Raw genomic sequence first — 18,416 nt, forward strand, 5'->3', positions numbered from 1 at the left:
GATACAAGTATTGAAAGACTCCATTTCAGGCATAGATTAAGTAACTACACAACACTAGGCAAGTGACTCCATGGACAGCAGGTGACTGAGGTATAAAGCAAACAAAGTGAGTGGGAAGATCACACCCATGGATGAACCACCACCAAGGAGAAAAGCCCAATGGTGGCAGCTCCAAAAAGGAAGATGAAAAAGGAAGACTGCGGGAGTCCTCCACCTTCTGGCAACACCACAGTTTCCCCTGGGAACACCCAATCACAAAGCACAGAGGGAACAGACTCCTACACCTCCTGTACCTCTCAAAAGAATCCTTGACTTTTTTGGATTCCCCCTGACAAATCTCAATCAAAAGAAGACAACACCCAAGTACCCCACTGCTGGCCTTCTTGATGTAACGACAACCTCTTTTTTGTAGATGGATACAATACCTTTATTTTGTTTAGTTTTTTTAATGTGGTGCTGGGAATTGAAACCAGTGCCTCAGGCATGCTAGGCAAGCACTCTACCACTGAGCCCCAGCCCCAGCCCCCTAATGGCAACCTCTTTATTAGGGGTGCAGTTTCTCAACTGCTAGTGGATCCCACCTTATATAAGATAGAACTGGTTCATTTCAAAGCCCCCAGTCTACCTCTGGTTCTCACTTCTGTTGCAATTGTGGTAATGACTATAAGAGTTAACGAAGATGTCAGTGCATGCTTTAGAAACATAGACTTTTATTTTGACAAAGACATAGGCTGCAGTGACTATGAAGGCTAGTCTATTCAGCATGCACATGGTGAACACGGAGAACTCAGGGCATTTCCTTGCATTATATACAATATGAGAATCCTGGTCCCATCAGGTTATTTTTGTTTTGTTTTAACATATATATTCTTTGAGTTTCTTCTGTGTCCTTATTCTCCTTGACATCAGCCACACTGTCAAATTCTGAAAGAAGGAACATAAAAAATATCACAAACCAGCCTTGAAAGGAGGAGATCTGCAGGGCCCTGAGGCAAAAAGTTATATTCTTTCTTTCTTTTTCATGCCTACATCTTCACATACATTACTCTGTGAATTTTAAGGCCTTCTTTTTTACCCTTTGTGACCATCCATCCATAGAAACAACCCAGTTATTTAAGCCAAGTCCAAGGAAAAATTTTCTATGACTAAGAGTTTTAGATGCCAAAACAATTGAAGCAATTTCTTCATATAACAATAGAATTGTCTGAGCTGGGTCCAGCACTAGGGAGAGGATTATACTTACCTCTGGAACAAAGACTAACTTCTTATATCTGTGTGTCCTTTTTTACATTAAAGGTATAGCCTTTGACTGCTTCTAAGAATCTGAGACTGTTCTTTGTGTCTCTCACACAAGGGTTCCAGGAAGGAATGCTTACTCTGTATTCCTAATTTTTTTTTCATAACAGTTGTTTTTCTTTAGGAATTCTCCCTCTATCCAAATCCTGGTCAAGCTGGTCTCAAAAGGTCTGATGGAGTTACTCAAGGTCATGGATTCTTTCTTTCCACACCTCATCACAGAGGCCTTAAGCTCAGAGACCCATTCATGATAGACAGGGCAGGTCACACACCGAGAGAAGAACTCCTTAAAGTACTGAAAGAAAAGGAAGATCCATTAGCTCTGGAATTAGTACCCTCTTCCCCTACACACCACTGTAGCAGAACATACAACAGTCTTCACTCAACATACTCACTCAGGGCTTAGGGGACAGGGAAGAGTTACTGATGGAAAATTGGTTCTGGGATACAGTAACTTGGAATGTATCTTATACTCAGAAGGTAAGGTTGTAGAAACATGTGTTTAATCACAGACTGAGTCACCGAGTAAGCCCACTGAGGAGGGCTAAATATTAACATTTTAATGATATTGGGTATTAGCTGTGTGAAGGCATAAATATAAGGAACCAAGTCCTCATCTAGATATAAAAATATCTAGGAAGGTACATGATGTTGATAGCAACTTTCTAGATGGATAAACAAAGTATTCAAGGAGAAAAGGGAGGCAGAGACAGTGAGAGAAGAATGTGGAGAGATGCAAGTGGCAGGAACTTTTACATTAGTTAGGTGTTAGTTGAATGACAGAAGAGAAATAGCTACCTGGAGGGTTTGGCTGGGGGTCTCTGGGGAAAGACCAGAGACCTCCTCTGGCATTTTCTGTAACATCAGCACACAGCACTCTAGGAATCGCACAAAGCCATGTGAACCAAACAGTGAGGCATTGGTTCTTTTCACCAATCGGCAAGCCTTGGAGAAGTGATGCTCAAATAGGTCCCACTGTGAGTTCCGGGCAAACCTAGAAGGTAAAGAGTTACAACTCTCAACTCTACCCCCTGTTTATAAACCATGGTTCTTTCATGAACTGTCACTTCTTTAAGGCCCTGAGGTACCCAGTCAGAATTATGGTGCTGGAAAATGTTGAAGTCTAGCACACACGCAAGGAGACCAAAGAACAGACCATGATAATCAGCCTTGCTGTGGGACAGACCATGATAATCAGCCTTGCTGTGGGTTACTCTAGCTCTTAAATGTAACCCTCAACTTATGGGCCCAAATCTGCAAAGGGCGAGAAGAACTGTTTTAGTAAGATATAGGGGATGGGTGGTGAATGGTCTTTAAAAGTAAGATGTTGAATTGTCCTGCTTAGAGGGGTGAGGTGCCGAAATGAGTTCAGGAGGACCTTAGAATTCTACCCTTTCCCACAGATCCTCAGCGGGACATTACCACATGGCCAGGGAGGAATGGACCCCCAGCATGACATTGCTTTGAGAAGTTAGAACACAGCTGTGCCCATAGTGTTGAATGAAACACAGACACTCGTCAAAGGGCCGACACAGCAATCCTGTGGACAGAGAGAGTAACCGGGCTAGTATATATTGTCAACATAGAGAGTGAGGTATAGAAGGAGTGGTACAGGGAGGAAACAAACTAGAAAAGCAGATACCCTCTAAAGCACAACTCAGACTTTAGGAAAAAAGGAACCATGCCCGAGGGATGGGTTCATATTGCCTATGTTCCAAACCTAGTGCCCCATCTGACGTTTGCATCCCTTAAGTATAGAGCAGAGCCCTGTGCAAGATTTACCTTTTCCATACAACAGCAGATCTAAGCAAGCAGAGTAGAAGCAGGCCAGGCCAAGGACATCATGACCCTGGGAAATGAGCGCCCACTGACTCTCCAGCACATGGACACACAGATCATATCTGCCGAGAGACAGAGCCACTGGGACCAGCTAGGGAGTGGGGGAAGATGGTGCAGGAAAGGAGGGGATCTTAACCTCAAAGCACCTAACACTCCCAAGAGCTCCTCTCCAGAGCTCTGTTTATATAGAGAACATAGGCCTGAGATCAGACCTTTCTCTAGGTAAAGGAGGTGGGAAATGCCTCTGAGGCAGTTTCAAGGAACCCGAGCTGTTGTAATCCCCTACCTCCCTGCAGGGAAATGGGGGGTGGGGAAACAAAGTTTGCCCACTAGGTCCAAGTGGAGTTCCACTCTGCATTTCCACTCCTGACACCTTGCACTAAAGATAATGCTTCTTGGAGGGGTCAGGGTAAAGAGCCCTGGCTGTGGAAATGAAAAAGCGTCTCCCATTCCACCCCAAACTTCTTTGAAGGACATCTCTCCCATTCTTATACAATGAATACAATAACTGAAAATGATCTTAATACTTCTTCTTCAGAAATGCAGATCTGAAGAGAACTGAGAGAACTAGATTCTCCAGAGCCGGTTTCTTGAGTTGTCTGCATATCTCATGAGCTTGAAAACCTAAGGAGGTTAAAGAGCATTGTGTAAGGTCTAACTGTGAACCTGGACTCTGTGAAATCTCTGGGCCCACCAGCCCCAACATCCCATTACCCAGCTTGATGGAGAAGTCAAGATGGCCAAGGCAAAGCTTGGTGTAGGCCAAGGCCTGCATGAGCTGGGCTGTAGCCAATAATCCTTCCCTGGAGAACCAACACAGGCTACTCTTCTGAATGGCTATCTGTTCACAGTGCAGCCACTTCTCCCTATCGCCCATGTTCTGGGAGAACTGGGAGAGGTCCACGTAGGTAGAGATAACCTGTAGGGTAATAAACAAATTCCCATTGCCCATTCATGTGACATTTCCATTTGACTTCTTTCCTGTTTAAGGGCCTACTATGGTGCCTTATTGCTCTCAATCTGGACTCTTGGTGTTGCTACCACACTCTTCTACTCCACCTACGAAAACATGCTCCTTTTACCCTTGCACTTCTAATTTGATCATGCCCCCTGCCTGTTCTTTAAACTAAGCACTTTCTCTACATGCCCCTCTTCTCCTTCAATCCAAGACTGATTGAAACACCCCTTTTTTTCCCCTCCACTTAAGGCCTCTGAGTCTTGCTCCTTATGGCTCTTCAGAACAGCTGCTTACAACTATGTACACATTTGATATGTTAGTGGCTCTCTTCTTGAAATACTGTATTCCCAAGGTTTCTAGGACATATGCTCTTTTGGTTTTTCTCTTGTCTCTCTGGCAACTTCTCAGTTTCTTTCATTAAACCAGCCCTTATCATCCTGACCTCTAATATTGGAGTTATATGAACACAGTCCTTGGATTTCCTCTTTTCTATGCTTATTCCTGTTCCTTTGATGTTCTCATCCAGCTTCACAGCTTTAAATAGCATTTATACACTGTGACTTCCATATTTCCATTTCTAGTTCAGAAAGGTCCTATGATGTCCAGACTCATATATTCAACTGCTTACTCCACAGCTCCACCTGGATGTCCAACAGGCATTTGAAATTGAATAACTCCAAAGTCTAGCTCCTAATCTTCCACTGAATCTGCAGACTTCCCTGTCCAAATGAAGAGCATCTCTATGCCTCTAAAGGGCAGGACGCAGATCTTGGAATTATCCTTGACTCTTCTCTTTTCCATCCCATAAGAGATCCATGAGCAAATTTTGCTCAGTTTATTTTGACAAAAGATCACTCTTCCTTCTCCTTCTGCTGCTGTAACAATCTTAGCTATCACCATCTCTTGCCTAGATGACTTCCAACAGACTCTGAAATGGTCTTCTTCCTTTGTCCCCTTCAGTTTGTTCTTGGCATAACATCTAAAATGATCTTATTAAAACTAAACCTTATACTGATCCCCCCCCCTTTTTTTTTTTTGGTGTGTGTGTAGAACCCACCAAAAGCTTCCCATCTCTTTTACAGTAAAAGCCAAACCCTATTTTTGGCCTACAAGGCCTCTACCATCTGCCATCCTGCCTTTCCCTAGTCCCTCTGATCTCATCTCCTGGTTGGCTCTCTTCCTCTCCCTCCCTTCCAGTCACACTTGCCTCCTCACCATTTCTTGCACACAGAGGATGTGCCTTGTGCTTTCATTGTGTCCTCTGCCTATACAATCTTTCCTAAGACAGCCTGGCTTCTCATCTCCTTCAGCTCTTTGCCGTAATGTCACCTGATCAGCAAGACATTCTCTGACTACCCTGTTTAAAATGGCAACCTAATGGGTGCAGTGGTGCATGCCTACAATCTCAGTGGTTTGGGAGGCTGAGGCAGGAGGATCACGAGTTTAAAGCCAGCCTCAGCAAAAGTGAGGTGCCAAGCAACTCAGAGAGATCTTGTCTCTAAATACAAAATAGGGCTGGGGATGTGGCTCAGTGGGTAAATGCCCCTGAGTTCAATCCCCAGTACTCACCGCTCAGTAAAGGCAACCCCTGCTCTCAGAACCCCATGCCTCCCCGTCTTCACTTTACTTTTAGCCATTGCACTTATCATCACCTAACAAAGTATATGTTATTATATTTTGACATACTACATGTTTCCCTGGAGCCAAGTTCAGTATGTGACATATAATGTTTTCATCAAATATATGTTGAATAAATAGGTAAAAGAGAAAAACAGATGGGAACTAAAATTAGAAAAATAAATATAAAAAAAAAAAAAAGAAAAATATACACCATGTTTTCCCCCTTAAGTCAGCAGTTCTAATCCCTTTTTAGATCAGGGACATGGAGAATCTGAAGAAAGCTATGACCTTTCCCCCTCCTACTACCCAAGAAATGCCATTTTGAACATAACACAAAATTCTGCCTTCAGTTCAGGGTGACCCCACATAGTCCCACACCTGGAAATCCTTCTATAAACTGCAAATTGAGAAGCCCTTCTCAAATACATGACCAATAGTGTCTCGTTAAGTCTGGGGTGTTGGGGAATGATGCTAAAAACAGGAACTTGGCAGGGTCTTTCTTTCTAGCACTTGAGGTTTCTCAGTGAAGTCCAAGAATTGCTCACCTGGGCTTCATTTGCAAACTCTTCAGCTGAATTTTTCTGCATGAGAGTGGCCAGGCAGGCAAACCTGCGGCTACTGGCTGTGGCCTCCAGGTTATAGAGTTGCCAGAGCAAGGAGAGGCAGTGTACCCGTTGCTGTAGAACTGCCAGCTTCTTCTTACTGTTGTGAAGCACGGGGTGGTTAGTCAGCACACCCTTATTCTTCATCATGCCCAACTCTCCCTCCCCACAAGAGTCCTAGGTCTACTCATTAGGGGTCATCTACAGATTGTCAAACACAGAAATGTTCCTGGAACTCCACTGCTCCCAACCCCACAGACCATTTTAATTCATCCCTCTAAATCAGGAAAAGTCCAGAGATTTTTTAAAAAGGCTCATTCTTTGACTTGCTATTTGTCATACTTAATTAGCTGGGAGAAGAAGGTGGGAGACCTAGAAGTGTTATACTTATCTGCTCTGCTATTATGGATCTTGTTATATGCTTTTCTGCTAATATGCTTGAAAGTCACTTGATAGCAAGAAAAAGAGGATTCTTACTTAGATCAATATAAGAAAAGCTCTAGGCTGGGTCCTACTTTAGCTGTGGTTCTCTGTAGCCCTAAAGGGAACCAGGACAATCTGGACTGTCTTCTCACTTCTCACTGGGATTATTTGGAGACTGGCTCAGGTAACAGGAATACCAATACTTTTCCAGAAATGTTTGGAAAAAGACACCAATCCAGGTCCAAGGGAAATTCCTTTTCAGCAGTCGAAGGGCTTGCCTAGCTAATTTTTTGGCCAAGGTGATCTGTCCCATGTTGAAACAGACCTGGAGTTGACAAAATAAGAAACACTTGTGTAAAAGTGGGAAGAATACCATTGGCTACGTTTTGTTTTGTTTTGGGTACTGGGAATTGAACCCAGGGGTGCTGTACCACTGAGCTACATCTCCAAGTCCTTTTTATTTTTTATTTTGAGATAGGTTCTCACTAAATTGCAGAGACTGGCCTCAAACTTGCAATCCTTCAGCCTCAGCCTCCCCAGTCACTGGGATTATAAACATGTGCCACCACATCCAGCTATGGATACAAAATACTGGCTCTTTCATTTGGAGATGTGTACGTAGCTGAAATCACTGAGGTGCTAGAGTGAACTGAGTTAGAGAACAGCCTGGTCAGAAGTCACAAAAACAAGGACCAGGAGGGCAATAAGCATTAAAGGGGTGAGAAAACAGAATTCTGGAGAAAGCACCTTCTTTTCTCATGGCCTACACATCTGTCAGTGGGCAGTAGAGACAGTTTGAAAGAAAGTGGTGCTGGCTAGATTGAGATGGCATCATCATTTGGGCAGAGACTCAGATACTCTCAGCTGCCAGAAAGCATCTATAGAAAATCCTATATCTCTCCTTCCTAAATAGGTTGTACTACCAGAGATGTGGATGTAGGTGTTGGGTTTCAAAACTACCTTGAGGTTATCCTATAACTTCATGTTCTAAGGCTCAATCTCCCAAGAAAGTGATGAAGTTTATGTGATTCTTGAACAATCTTGGGAGAAATAACAAATAATTTCTTTCCATAAAAGGAAAAAAATGTTTAACTTTACTCCAAAGACCACTTCATTGAAGCAAAAATAATGCAACACTGGTAAACTCTAATATTCTCTTTAATCTACAAAGGCCTATATATTTAAGTTCATAACCAGATTATCTTAATGTTTATCTTAAATTAGTTTATTTACTCCAGAGGGCAAAGAACATAAATGTATAATTCACAGAAAATAAACAGAAATAACCAATGAACATAATAAAGAACCTTAATAATTAAGAGGTACACATTAAAATACAATATAACTTGTCTAGGAATTAGCAAGTTTAGAAAAGACTGATAATATCTGATGTTGTTAAGAATATGAAGAAATGGGAAAAATTCAAATTTATATAATAGTTTTGGTGGTCAATTTGGTGATATATTTAGTAAAGTGTAAAATTGTCCATATCTTCTGCCTTAGCATTTCTACGTTTGGGAACTTCTCAAAGAAGTTCCTACAGAAAGGGAAGAGAGAGATGTAACAAGAATATTCACTACACCAATTTTCAACACCCAAATTAGAGACAACATAAATTCACATGAATAAAAGGAATAAACTATGCTCTATCCATACAATATACTTGGAGTACTTGGCAGTTGCAATTATTTGATGGATAAATAAGTATGCACATATGCAAGTATATATTCAATTGTACTATGAAAAGTAAAATTAGCTGCAGAAGAAAAAGAATATGGAATATGACCCTATTAAAATGATATAATTGAAAAATGACATGATTGTGTATAGTTGGCAGACTACAGATCAAATTTTTAACTATGATGGGAGTGATGTGGGATGAGTGGGGGCTATTTCATTTTCTATATAACATATAATTCTATAAAATATATCCAACTTTTTATCACATTATCACATTTACAACCATACAGAAAAAAAAAGACATGATGGAATTTAAAAAATAGGGTAACTCTTAGAAAAAACAAAACTTCAAGGTTATGCTCATCCTCACCTCTGACCGAAGCCTGCAGAAAGTGGCCTCCTCAAACTGACAAATCTTCACTTTGTGCTTTTTCAAGAACGAGAATGCTGAGGGTTGGCCTAGAAGACTGCTTGCCTTCCTTAAATAAAAGAAAGCCTTCAAACAAAGGATGAAGAAACTGGATTAGGATTAGGATGGTGCTGGGGGTAAGGTTAGGATGATGCTGGATAAGGTTAGGATGAGGGTCAAGATCTGAATTTGAAATCAGGTTTGGGATTTTGAGGTAGAGTGAGGGCCCAGCCTGCTGTGCAAGTCAAGGGCAGGGCCAGTGTGGGTCAGTGCTCTCTCTCACCACATTCTCATTTCATGTCTTCTCCTAAATCCCTCCAGCTTCTCTCTCCCATTTTCTTCCACTTTCTATTCCTACTTGACAGGAAGCACTCTCAATCAAATTCCCAAAGTAAAAAGGCTCAGTTCAAGAGCAGAGAGCTGAGCTTGCTCACCATGTAATTATCTGACAGGTCCAAGGAGGCAGCAGCAGCCTCCAGCAGGTAATAAAATGCACAGTTGGTTTCTCCAACAACCAAGCAGTGCTGGGTGAGTGGTGAGAGCACTAGTTTCAGGATTTCCTCACAGTGGCAGGGCTTTGTGGTCAACAGGTCTTTCTTGGGGCTGGTCTGAGCCAGCTTCCTGTTCACTCGCTCTAGGAACTCTTCCTCTGTTCTTTATGGAGAGAAGATCAAGAACTGAGAGGGGCCACAAAACTGTCACTTTTGTTGGGGCATTACAAGGTCTCAAAACCATGTTTCCCGGGAAGTGTCTGTATAATTAATTACTCTATTACTCTATAAATTTTAATAAGTCAGAAAACAGAGCTATAACTGCAATGCTCTATTAGGGATTTAAAAAAATTAAAGTCAGCCAGGCACATTGGTACATGCCTGTAATCCTAGCTCTTCAGGAGGCTGAGGCAGCAGGACTGCAAGTTCAGGGCTGGGCAACTTAGCAAGACCCTGTTTCAAAATAAAAAGGGCTGGGGATATAGCTCAATGGTAGAGCACCCCAGAGTTCCATCCAGGTACTGAGAAAAACAAACAAACAACCGCCAAAAAACAAAGATAAAACACCCCCAAAACCTAAAACTAACCTAAGTACTTCATAATCTAAATGGGGAAACATTACGCCTAAAGAGTAAGCTAACAAAATAAATGTAAAATAAAACAAAATGATACAAACTAATATGTAATAATACATATTCTAGTAGCATATTTCAATTTTGTAAAAAATATGCAATTTCATAGCATATTTAAATATTATTGTATATAGCATCATCAATACTATAACAATTCTATCAGGAAGGCAAAAATTACTTCTCTTTACTGGTGAGGAAACTAATGATCAGAGAAATTACATGACTTATGGTATCACAGCTAATGAGAAATAGAACCCAAACTAGAGCTCACCTCTCTGACTACTAGCATGTACTTTCTAAAGGCATCCTGAGGTCAAAAGAGATCATATATTCCTGAACCACAATGATCTAAAACAGTAAAAATTGAGGAGGGGCTTGAAGGTTGGTCAACATGCTGATAAAAGGAGGGAGGCAGAGGCCACTCAGCACTGAAAGAGGAATAGCTGGCACAGGTGAGTATGGGTAGTTCATGAGGAATACAGGTTTTTTAAATAGTTTGTTTGAAATCAGTAGAGTAGCAGGTTAGGTAAGTGGAATGAGAAACTATGTCTAGAACAGTTGGTGAAAATGAAAATTTAAAATTGATGGGATAGGCATTAGAAAGTCAGGAAGTGCATGGTTAGGAAATACACATTTTCATATCATCTGAAGCAAAAAAATCGACAGATTTATGCTGAAAAAAATATGCTTTGTATACAATGTTTGAAAGCTTAAATAAAATTATTCTTGACGCTTAAGAAATAATTTCCCTTTAGAGAACTGTCATTCTGAATTTTGGGCTGATTATAAGAGTTCCCACTTCGTTGCGGTACATTGCCTTTTTAATTTGATGCCATCCCAAAGGAAATAAGAATGTGAAGAGAAAATCACTAAAATAGGACAAATTATTTGCTAACTATTCTTCTGACAGAGGATTAATATTTAGAATATACAAAGAATTCAAAAACTTAACACCCTCCCCCCTCAAATAACCCAATTAATAAATGGACAAATGAACTAAACAGACACATCTCAAAAGAAGAAATACAAATGGCCAATAAACATATAATAAATGTCGAACATCATTAGCAATTAGGGAAATATAAATAAAAACTAAACTGAGATTGTCTCACTCCAATCAGAATTGCAGCCATTAAGAATGGTAGCCATCAAGAATACAAACAGTAATATATGCAGGAGAGGTAGGGAGAAAAAGCAACACTTATACAAGGTTAGTGAGATTGTAAATTAGTGCAATCCCTATGGAAATCAGTATGGCAGTTCCTCAATAGAATAGAAATGGAACCAACATATGATTCAGCTACACCACTCCTCATTATTTATCCTAAAAAATTAAAGTCATCAATGCATGTCTATCCATGTTTATAGCAGCACAATTCATAGTACCTAAACTTTAGAACCAGCCTACGTATCCATCAACAGATATGTTACACATATATACACAAATGTGTAATATATATACACAACAGAGTTTTATTCAGCCATAAAGAAACATAAAAGTCATTACTGGGAAATAGATGGAATTTGAGAACATTATGTTAAGCAAAATAAGCCAAATTCAGAAGGTCAAGAGTTGTATGTTTTCTCTCATATACTGGAGCTAGAGAGGAAAAGAGAAAAGAAAGTTGATTGTGGGATCTTGTGAAAATCAAAGGGAGATCAATAGAGAAAAGGGATCATGAGAAGGGAGGAGGAGAGGGAAAGGGGAAATACTGGGGAATGATTTTGGCCAAATTATATTGTGTGCATATCTGAATATAAAACAACAAACCCCACCATTACACACAATTATAATGCACCAATAAAAATAATGGAAAAAAAAAGTCTCTTGCAGAGTGGTCAGACTCCCTCTGGTATGACGGTGAGATGAGTACCCCAGTTTGATGGCTATCTGTCTCTAACTCTGGGACCTCTGTGTTCTCCCTGGGCATCTTCATCTACCTGCTGTGTTGTTCACTTGAGAAGGTCTCCTGACTTCTGAATGTTTTTTCCTGGAAATTAAAACTATCTGTGGGGAGAAAAAATATAATTATTTTTAATTATCCATGTTTGGATTAACTGAGAATATTTAAAATTCCTAACTACCCTTTTCTCTGCAACTTACAATACAAAATTAGGATGATACATTATAAATTTCTAATGACAATTATTTGTGATTCGAATAAGTAATCCTCATTGTCAATTTCCTCAAACCAGTTCCCACCTTGAAGGAGATCCTCGATGTTTGCTAAATGAAGGAAAAAATGAATAAAGTATGTGTCCATTCTGGTTTGATGGATACTTCCAATGGTGGAAATCCCTAAATATATTTGGATCAAGTAGATGACCAGATCAGAGTGAATTGTAGGGCCAAAGACCAATAGAAGAAAACTATGGTAAGTACAAGATGCCGCAATCTACTAGCTGAACTTAACTAGCCTTTATCTTCCACATTTGACCTGCAGATGCCTGTCACAGATCAAAAGAGCAAATATTCTGGATATTAGTGCTCTATCTGATGTGTGTATAGTAAAGATGTTCTCCCACTTTGTGGGCACTCTCTTCAGGCTACTGATTATTTCCTTTGCTGAGAAGAAGATTTTTAGTTGGAATCCATCCCATTTATTGATTCTTGATTTTATTTTTTGTGCATTAGAAGTCTCGTTAAGGAAGTCAGAACCTAATCTGATATGATGGAGATGTGGGCCTACTTCTTCTATTAGATGCAGAGTCTCTGGTCTAAAGAACTCAAAAAACTTAACACCAAAAAAAAAACAACAAATAACCAAATTAATAAATAGGTCAAGGAACTGAACAGACACTTCTCAGAAGAAGATATACAATTGACCAACAAATATATGAAAAAATGTTCTCATCTCTAAAAATCCAAATCTAAGATTTCATCTCAACTCTAGTTAGAATGGAAATTATTAAGAATACAAGCAATAATAAGTGTTGGCAAAGATGTGGAGAAAAAGGTACACTCATACATTGCTGGTGGCACTGCAAATTGTTGCAACCACTATGGAAAGCAGTATGGAGATTCCTTATAAAACTTGGAATAGAACCACCATTTGACCCAGCTATCTCATTCCTTGGTCTATACCCAAAGGACTTAAAATCAGCATACTATAATGACACAGCCACATTAATATTCATAGCAACTCAATTCACAATAGCTAAACTGTGGAAGCAACCTAGATGTCCTTCAACAGATGAATGGATAAAGAAAGTGTGGTATATATACACAATAGAATATTACTTAGCATTAAAAGAGAATAAAATCATGGCATTTGCAGGTAAATAGATGGAGTTGGAGAATATCATGTTAATTGAAGTAAGCCAATCCCAAAAAACCAAAGGCCAAATGTTTTCTCTAATAAGTGGATGCTGATACATAATGCTGGGGGGTGGGCATGGGGAGAATGAAGGAACTTTGATTGGGCAAAGGGGAGGGAGAGACTGGGAGTGGGGATGGGGGCAGGAAAGATGGTGAAATGCGACTGCACATATGTTGTGATTTCACATCTTGCACAACCAGAGAAATGAAAAGTTGTGCTCCATTTATATACAATGAATCAAAATGCATTCTGCTGTCATGTATAACTAATTAGGACAAATTTAAAAATGTAATATGGAAATAATGATAATAATAATAATAATAATAATAAATTAGCATATATTAAGAATGATGGTGAGATTTTACCTACATGGGCAGGATTGATAGAGTCTAAGAGCATTTTTAGAAGAAGAATGTTTGGGTTAACTAAAAGGACTGGCTCTCTCATGGTAATGATCTTTATAATAGATAAGGTAATTAAGGAAAAGGGTTTGGCAGCACTATTGTGGGCATAACTCCAAGTGGCACTTTCTCATTCTAGCCTCTGGAGTTGAGTAATGTCAAGACTGTATGGCCTCAGTCTGGGAAGCCCACTCAGTATTCGGCTGGGCTCTGGAGGTCTTGAGCCTCTCTCTTACAGACTGACCAAACCATCTAGTCTAAAGCTGACACTGACTTCTCAAAAGCAAAGGGGCCATACAGGAAATATGATAGCACAATTTCTTTACAATACCAGATTTTGGAAACTACAAAAAATGGAAATGCCCACAGGACTGCTCCAAGTCACTGGTTTCACATTCATATTATGTTATATATAGAATAGGTATTAGGATCATAGGTCAAATCTCTCTCTCACTTTAGCTGTCCAACAGGAACAATCTAACACTTTTCCCCTAGTGTCCCTGCCCCCTAACCCTCTACCCAAACCAACTTCTAACAAATACAGAAGGAGAAGATTTGGTTTGATCTTGACAGCTGGATTCAGTCACGGAAGATGGCACAACTGGGAAAACTAGGTGGAGTGCAAGAAGGTAGATCCCAACCTGATGAAAGAAGAAATTTTTTGATAGGCTGAGGTAAAGAAATATGAAATCCTCCAGGTAAGCGAACTGAAGAGGTTAAAACAAAGATGGATGAACCCTGGTCTGGTTTAAGAGGCTATGGTGAACATCTATCAACTAATACAAGATTCTTCAAATGGCCAACTTCATTATCCCAGATTCAATTCTGGCATTATCTCCTTCAGGGAAGTGTCTTCTCTGAAACATTCCTCAGTCTGGGTCAATGGTGCCTTTTTCTAGGCATCTCTAAACTCGATGTGTAGGCCATTTTCAATGTTTTTACCATGTCATACTAGAATTCTCAATTTATACCCCCAAAACTGACAGCTTCAGGAGTTCAGAGGCTGAGGCTTACCCACACTGTATCCCTAACATCCAGTGTAGCATCAGATACATGTAAGGACTCAATATATGTATAGTGAACTGAAAAAAAATGAAGGCAATTACTAAACTGTACTGAGTACCCAACATGTGCTTGGCAATAAAAGCTGCACATTACATATTTTAACCAATTCAATTCTCAAAATGATAATATGAAGTTGATATTATTACTTTTTCCAATTAATTGAGATCAAGTAACTTTCTCAAGATAGTCATATATTCCTTGGAACTCTGAGATCACATTTTTTAAAACACTCTGTACTTCAGGGTTAAACAGTTCCCTTCTACATACTCTCTCCCAGTCTGAATCTCAACTTTTTGATGGAGAGCTCCAAGTGCATGGAAAAAGAGAAGTGCTGCCCACATGAGTTCTTTCTGCCTACTGGTTTACCTTGGGGAGAAGGCAGCTGCAATTTGTCTGTGGTCACTTGTGTTAGAACTGAGCCTGTATCTTTGTAAGTACAGAATCTAAAGGTCCCTCCAGAGCGCTTAGTAGAACAGATTGCAAAACGATGGAAGGGGACAAAGTCCCCTCCATGGCAGCTCCCACAGCGGCAGGCCAAATCTTGGAGAAAACAGGCACATTCAAGGTGCAGCGCAATCTGTTGTTCCTTGGGCCACAGCTCCCAAGCAGCTTCCCGCAATAGAGGCATTCCAAATTCTAGAACATCAGTTTGAGACAGGGATGGTTCTTTTTGCAGCCGGAGAAGAGAGGCTGAGCCAGCGTCTGAAATTTAGGAAAATCCAAGTGAGACTCTCCCTTATAGTCTTTCAATGCTTCAGTATAGCAAACTCCCAAGCACATTGTTGCTACTTTATAAGATTTTATTTACAACTCATGGTTGGTGTGCCTGCCTCCTTTGTATAAAAAATTTTGTACCTATCTGAAAGTGGTATTGACCATTTCTACTTGATGATATGGTACAAAATGGAAGAAATTATTAGTTTTACTGAAATACATTGGGAAGATTTCTTGATAGTTCCTCCTAACTGAGCTTTTTTACTTTAAATTGTTACAAATCTCAAATCATAAGACATATTCTGTTGAAATATGAGTACAAACATCTCAAAGTCAAAGAGAAATGATTTGTGGATTATATATTCTTGGATCATCCATGCTATGATTTTATTCTTTCATATGGAGAATTTGAAATCATAAGCTGTTCAATTGAATTTTGCTCCGTTCAAGTCTGTTTCAATACCATGAGTCATTTTCTTTATGAATTTCTAAAATTCAAAATGATTTATCTTTTTTTCCTTATTATTTGTACCTAGAAAACCAGTAAATGATTATGACAATATTTTATGAACCAAAAAAAATCAAAACACAAATACTAACACAGGAGTTAATAAGGAGCTGGAATAAGGATACAGGATATTTTTCTATTATAACCATGGCTCCTTCATAGATAAACAAAAATTTTATTTCCATTTCTGAATCGCCAGCCTTCAGAGAGAAGCCCCTAATACATGAAATTAATGGTCTTTCTAAACATAGATACCCCCGCCTTCCTCACCTGACTTTTTTTTCTCTTTGGTTTGATCAATGATGTCAATAATGGAAGGTACTAACATGGACTCAGGAGGAAGCTCAAGCCAGCGGAGCACATGCATATCCACAAGAGCCCCCAACAAATGAAGTAGCTTATTTTTATCCCAGCCAGGCAGGAGGTGATGCAGCAGATTTATATGGAAGGAGTGACCAATGATTGCAGCACACTTCACTAGCAACTGTTCCTCTGGGCTCAGTTGATCCAGTTGGTTTACTGCTATTTCTGTACCACCACCAAAAAAAAAAAAAGGAAAGCAAGAAACAGCAGTGAACAATGGTTCTATAAACCTGAGATACATTATGTTGATAATTTGTACATCTTAAAAATAAAAAAGCTTGCTTCTTATATACCCCTATTTATTTCCTACCTTAATCCCCCCTTCTCTAGTCAACCAAACCTCTTGAAAGAGTTCTATCTCCAAGTTCTTGTTTCCCATTAATTGTTCAACCAACAATTAGATCTCTACCACACTACTGAAACTGTTCTCCTATAATCACCAAAACCCTTTGCTGGTAGACCAAAACTGTGCTCTGGATCACTCGGCTACACTAATCCTTTCCATCTTCATGACCTATTAGTACTTAGACTTACTTTTTATATGAGAGAGAGAGAGAGAGAGAGAGAGAGAGAGAGAGAGAATTTTTTAATATTTATTTTTTAGTTTTTCGGTGGACACAACATCTTTATTTTATTTTTAAGTGGTGCTGAGGATCAAACCCAGTGCCCTGTGCACGCCAGGCAAGTGTGCTACCACTTGAGCCACATCCCCAGCCCAAGATCCTTATTTTAAATTAAACTTTCAAGGCAGATTTCCTGGTCCTAGATCTCTAATAACTGTAAAGATCTTAATAAACTCCAAGGATTTCATTAAATCTCTCCATATTCTGACCTAAACATTAAAGTGGTTGGTATTAAATAAGTCATCAAGTTCAAAAACTTGAAATCATCCTAAACTTTGTTCTTTTTCTTCACAACCTACTGGTCATCCATCAATCCTCTTTCTAAATGTCTCCTGGATATATTTCATACTAAACAATTTTAAATGACTAGCAAGCAATTTTCACCTGAATCACTGTAAATCCTGTTTTGCACATCTCCAATTTCTTTTTATTCTCATCCCAACAATATATTATTAACTAGTGGCAAAATTAGATATCTTAAAAACACAATATGATCAAGTCAGTCTCCCTCTCAAATACCTTTAAAACTCAGTGTGATCTTTCACAATCTAGCTTTGGCTTTTCTTTTAGACCAAGGCTTTGCTGACCTATTCATTTTAGCTTGCAGTTTACAACCTCTTTTCTTTCCCTGACAATGTTGGCTTTGGGTTAATTTTCTAGCTGTTTCTTGGGATCCCAATAAAATTAGAACGTGAGCAATGTTACCAGGCAACATGGCTTATGCTAAGAATGACCTTTGAATTTGGACCGGGGAAATGTGAATGAGCTGATTGTGAGATACAGTTTGGGGCTTCCTTGAGTGTAATAATTCTTGTAATAGATCATGATCCTTGCAGGGCCAAGTCCTTATCTGGGACTTGGGGTTTCTAAGCATCCAAGCTTCATGGGTCTCATTCCTGACACTGTGACTATGATTCCTTGAGGCTCCAGAGAATAGTCCCTGGGTTGCCAGGTAAATTGTTGTAAGGACTCCCACTGAAGAAAACCACCTGCTACTGTCCTGCCAGCATGCTGCATTTACTTCTAACTAGAGCCAATGCCAAGTTTGGCCTGTCATGGTTAGAGCAAAAACTGTCTAGTTGAACCCAAAATCTCCAGGACGAAGAACTATGGTGTCATACATTAACAGAATATTATGTGACATTATTTATTTTGCTAAATCCTCAACAGAACCCATGACATAGGGTTTATTGTTATCCTCTTTTGACTGATGAGAAGACTACAGCTAACTTATCAAAGGCCTCCAGCCAGTAAGTGGAGGGGCCAAAAGTGTCCTCATTTTTCTGATTCCAGAGTCCCAGCAATTGACTAGCGTGTCTTTAGGGTGGTTTCATGTACATGTCTTATTTTTCTCAACAAGATGATATTTTACTTGAACTATATTTATCATAATATTCCTTAAGAGGGCTTAATATAGTATCTCCCCCACCAAACACTTGAATAGAACATTTGAAAAACAAAACATAATAAAG

The 18,416-nt window shown here is 39.5% G+C and overlaps 1 protein-coding gene across 2 annotated transcripts in view; it reads right to left on the reverse strand.

Moving 5' to 3' along the window:
* Nucleotides 1-690: 690 nt before the first annotated feature.
* The window catches only part of LOC101955741 (adenylate cyclase type 10), a 42,404-nt gene continuing 24,678 nt past the window's right edge, over nucleotides 691-18,416 (reverse strand). For both annotated transcript variants that reach the window (XM_078020049.1, XM_040282611.2), the window contains 14 exons: nucleotides 16,229-16,486; nucleotides 15,103-15,438; nucleotides 11,892-11,958; nucleotides 9,262-9,481; nucleotides 8,789-8,914; nucleotides 6,891-7,063; nucleotides 6,259-6,415; nucleotides 3,850-4,054; nucleotides 3,663-3,759; nucleotides 3,079-3,197; nucleotides 2,719-2,836; nucleotides 2,095-2,290; nucleotides 1,377-1,591; nucleotides 691-924 (listed from right to left, as the gene is read on the reverse strand). In XM_078020049.1, the coding sequence (XP_077876175.1) occupies nucleotides 918-924; nucleotides 1,377-1,591; nucleotides 2,095-2,290; nucleotides 2,719-2,836; nucleotides 3,079-3,197; nucleotides 3,663-3,759; nucleotides 3,850-4,054; nucleotides 6,259-6,415; nucleotides 6,891-7,063; nucleotides 8,789-8,914; nucleotides 9,262-9,481; nucleotides 11,892-11,958; nucleotides 15,103-15,438; nucleotides 16,229-16,486 (2,294 nt within the window). In that variant the 3' untranslated portion in view covers nucleotides 691-917. The remainder of the gene's footprint in view (nucleotides 925-1,376; nucleotides 1,592-2,094; nucleotides 2,291-2,718; nucleotides 2,837-3,078; nucleotides 3,198-3,662; nucleotides 3,760-3,849; nucleotides 4,055-6,258; nucleotides 6,416-6,890; nucleotides 7,064-8,788; nucleotides 8,915-9,261; nucleotides 9,482-11,891; nucleotides 11,959-15,102; nucleotides 15,439-16,228; nucleotides 16,487-18,416) is intronic.

Source organism: Ictidomys tridecemlineatus, chromosome 8 (assembly GCF_052094955.1).
Source record: "Ictidomys tridecemlineatus isolate mIctTri1 chromosome 8, mIctTri1.hap1, whole genome shotgun sequence".
NCBI lineage: Eukaryota > Metazoa > Chordata > Mammalia > Rodentia > Sciuridae > Ictidomys > Ictidomys tridecemlineatus.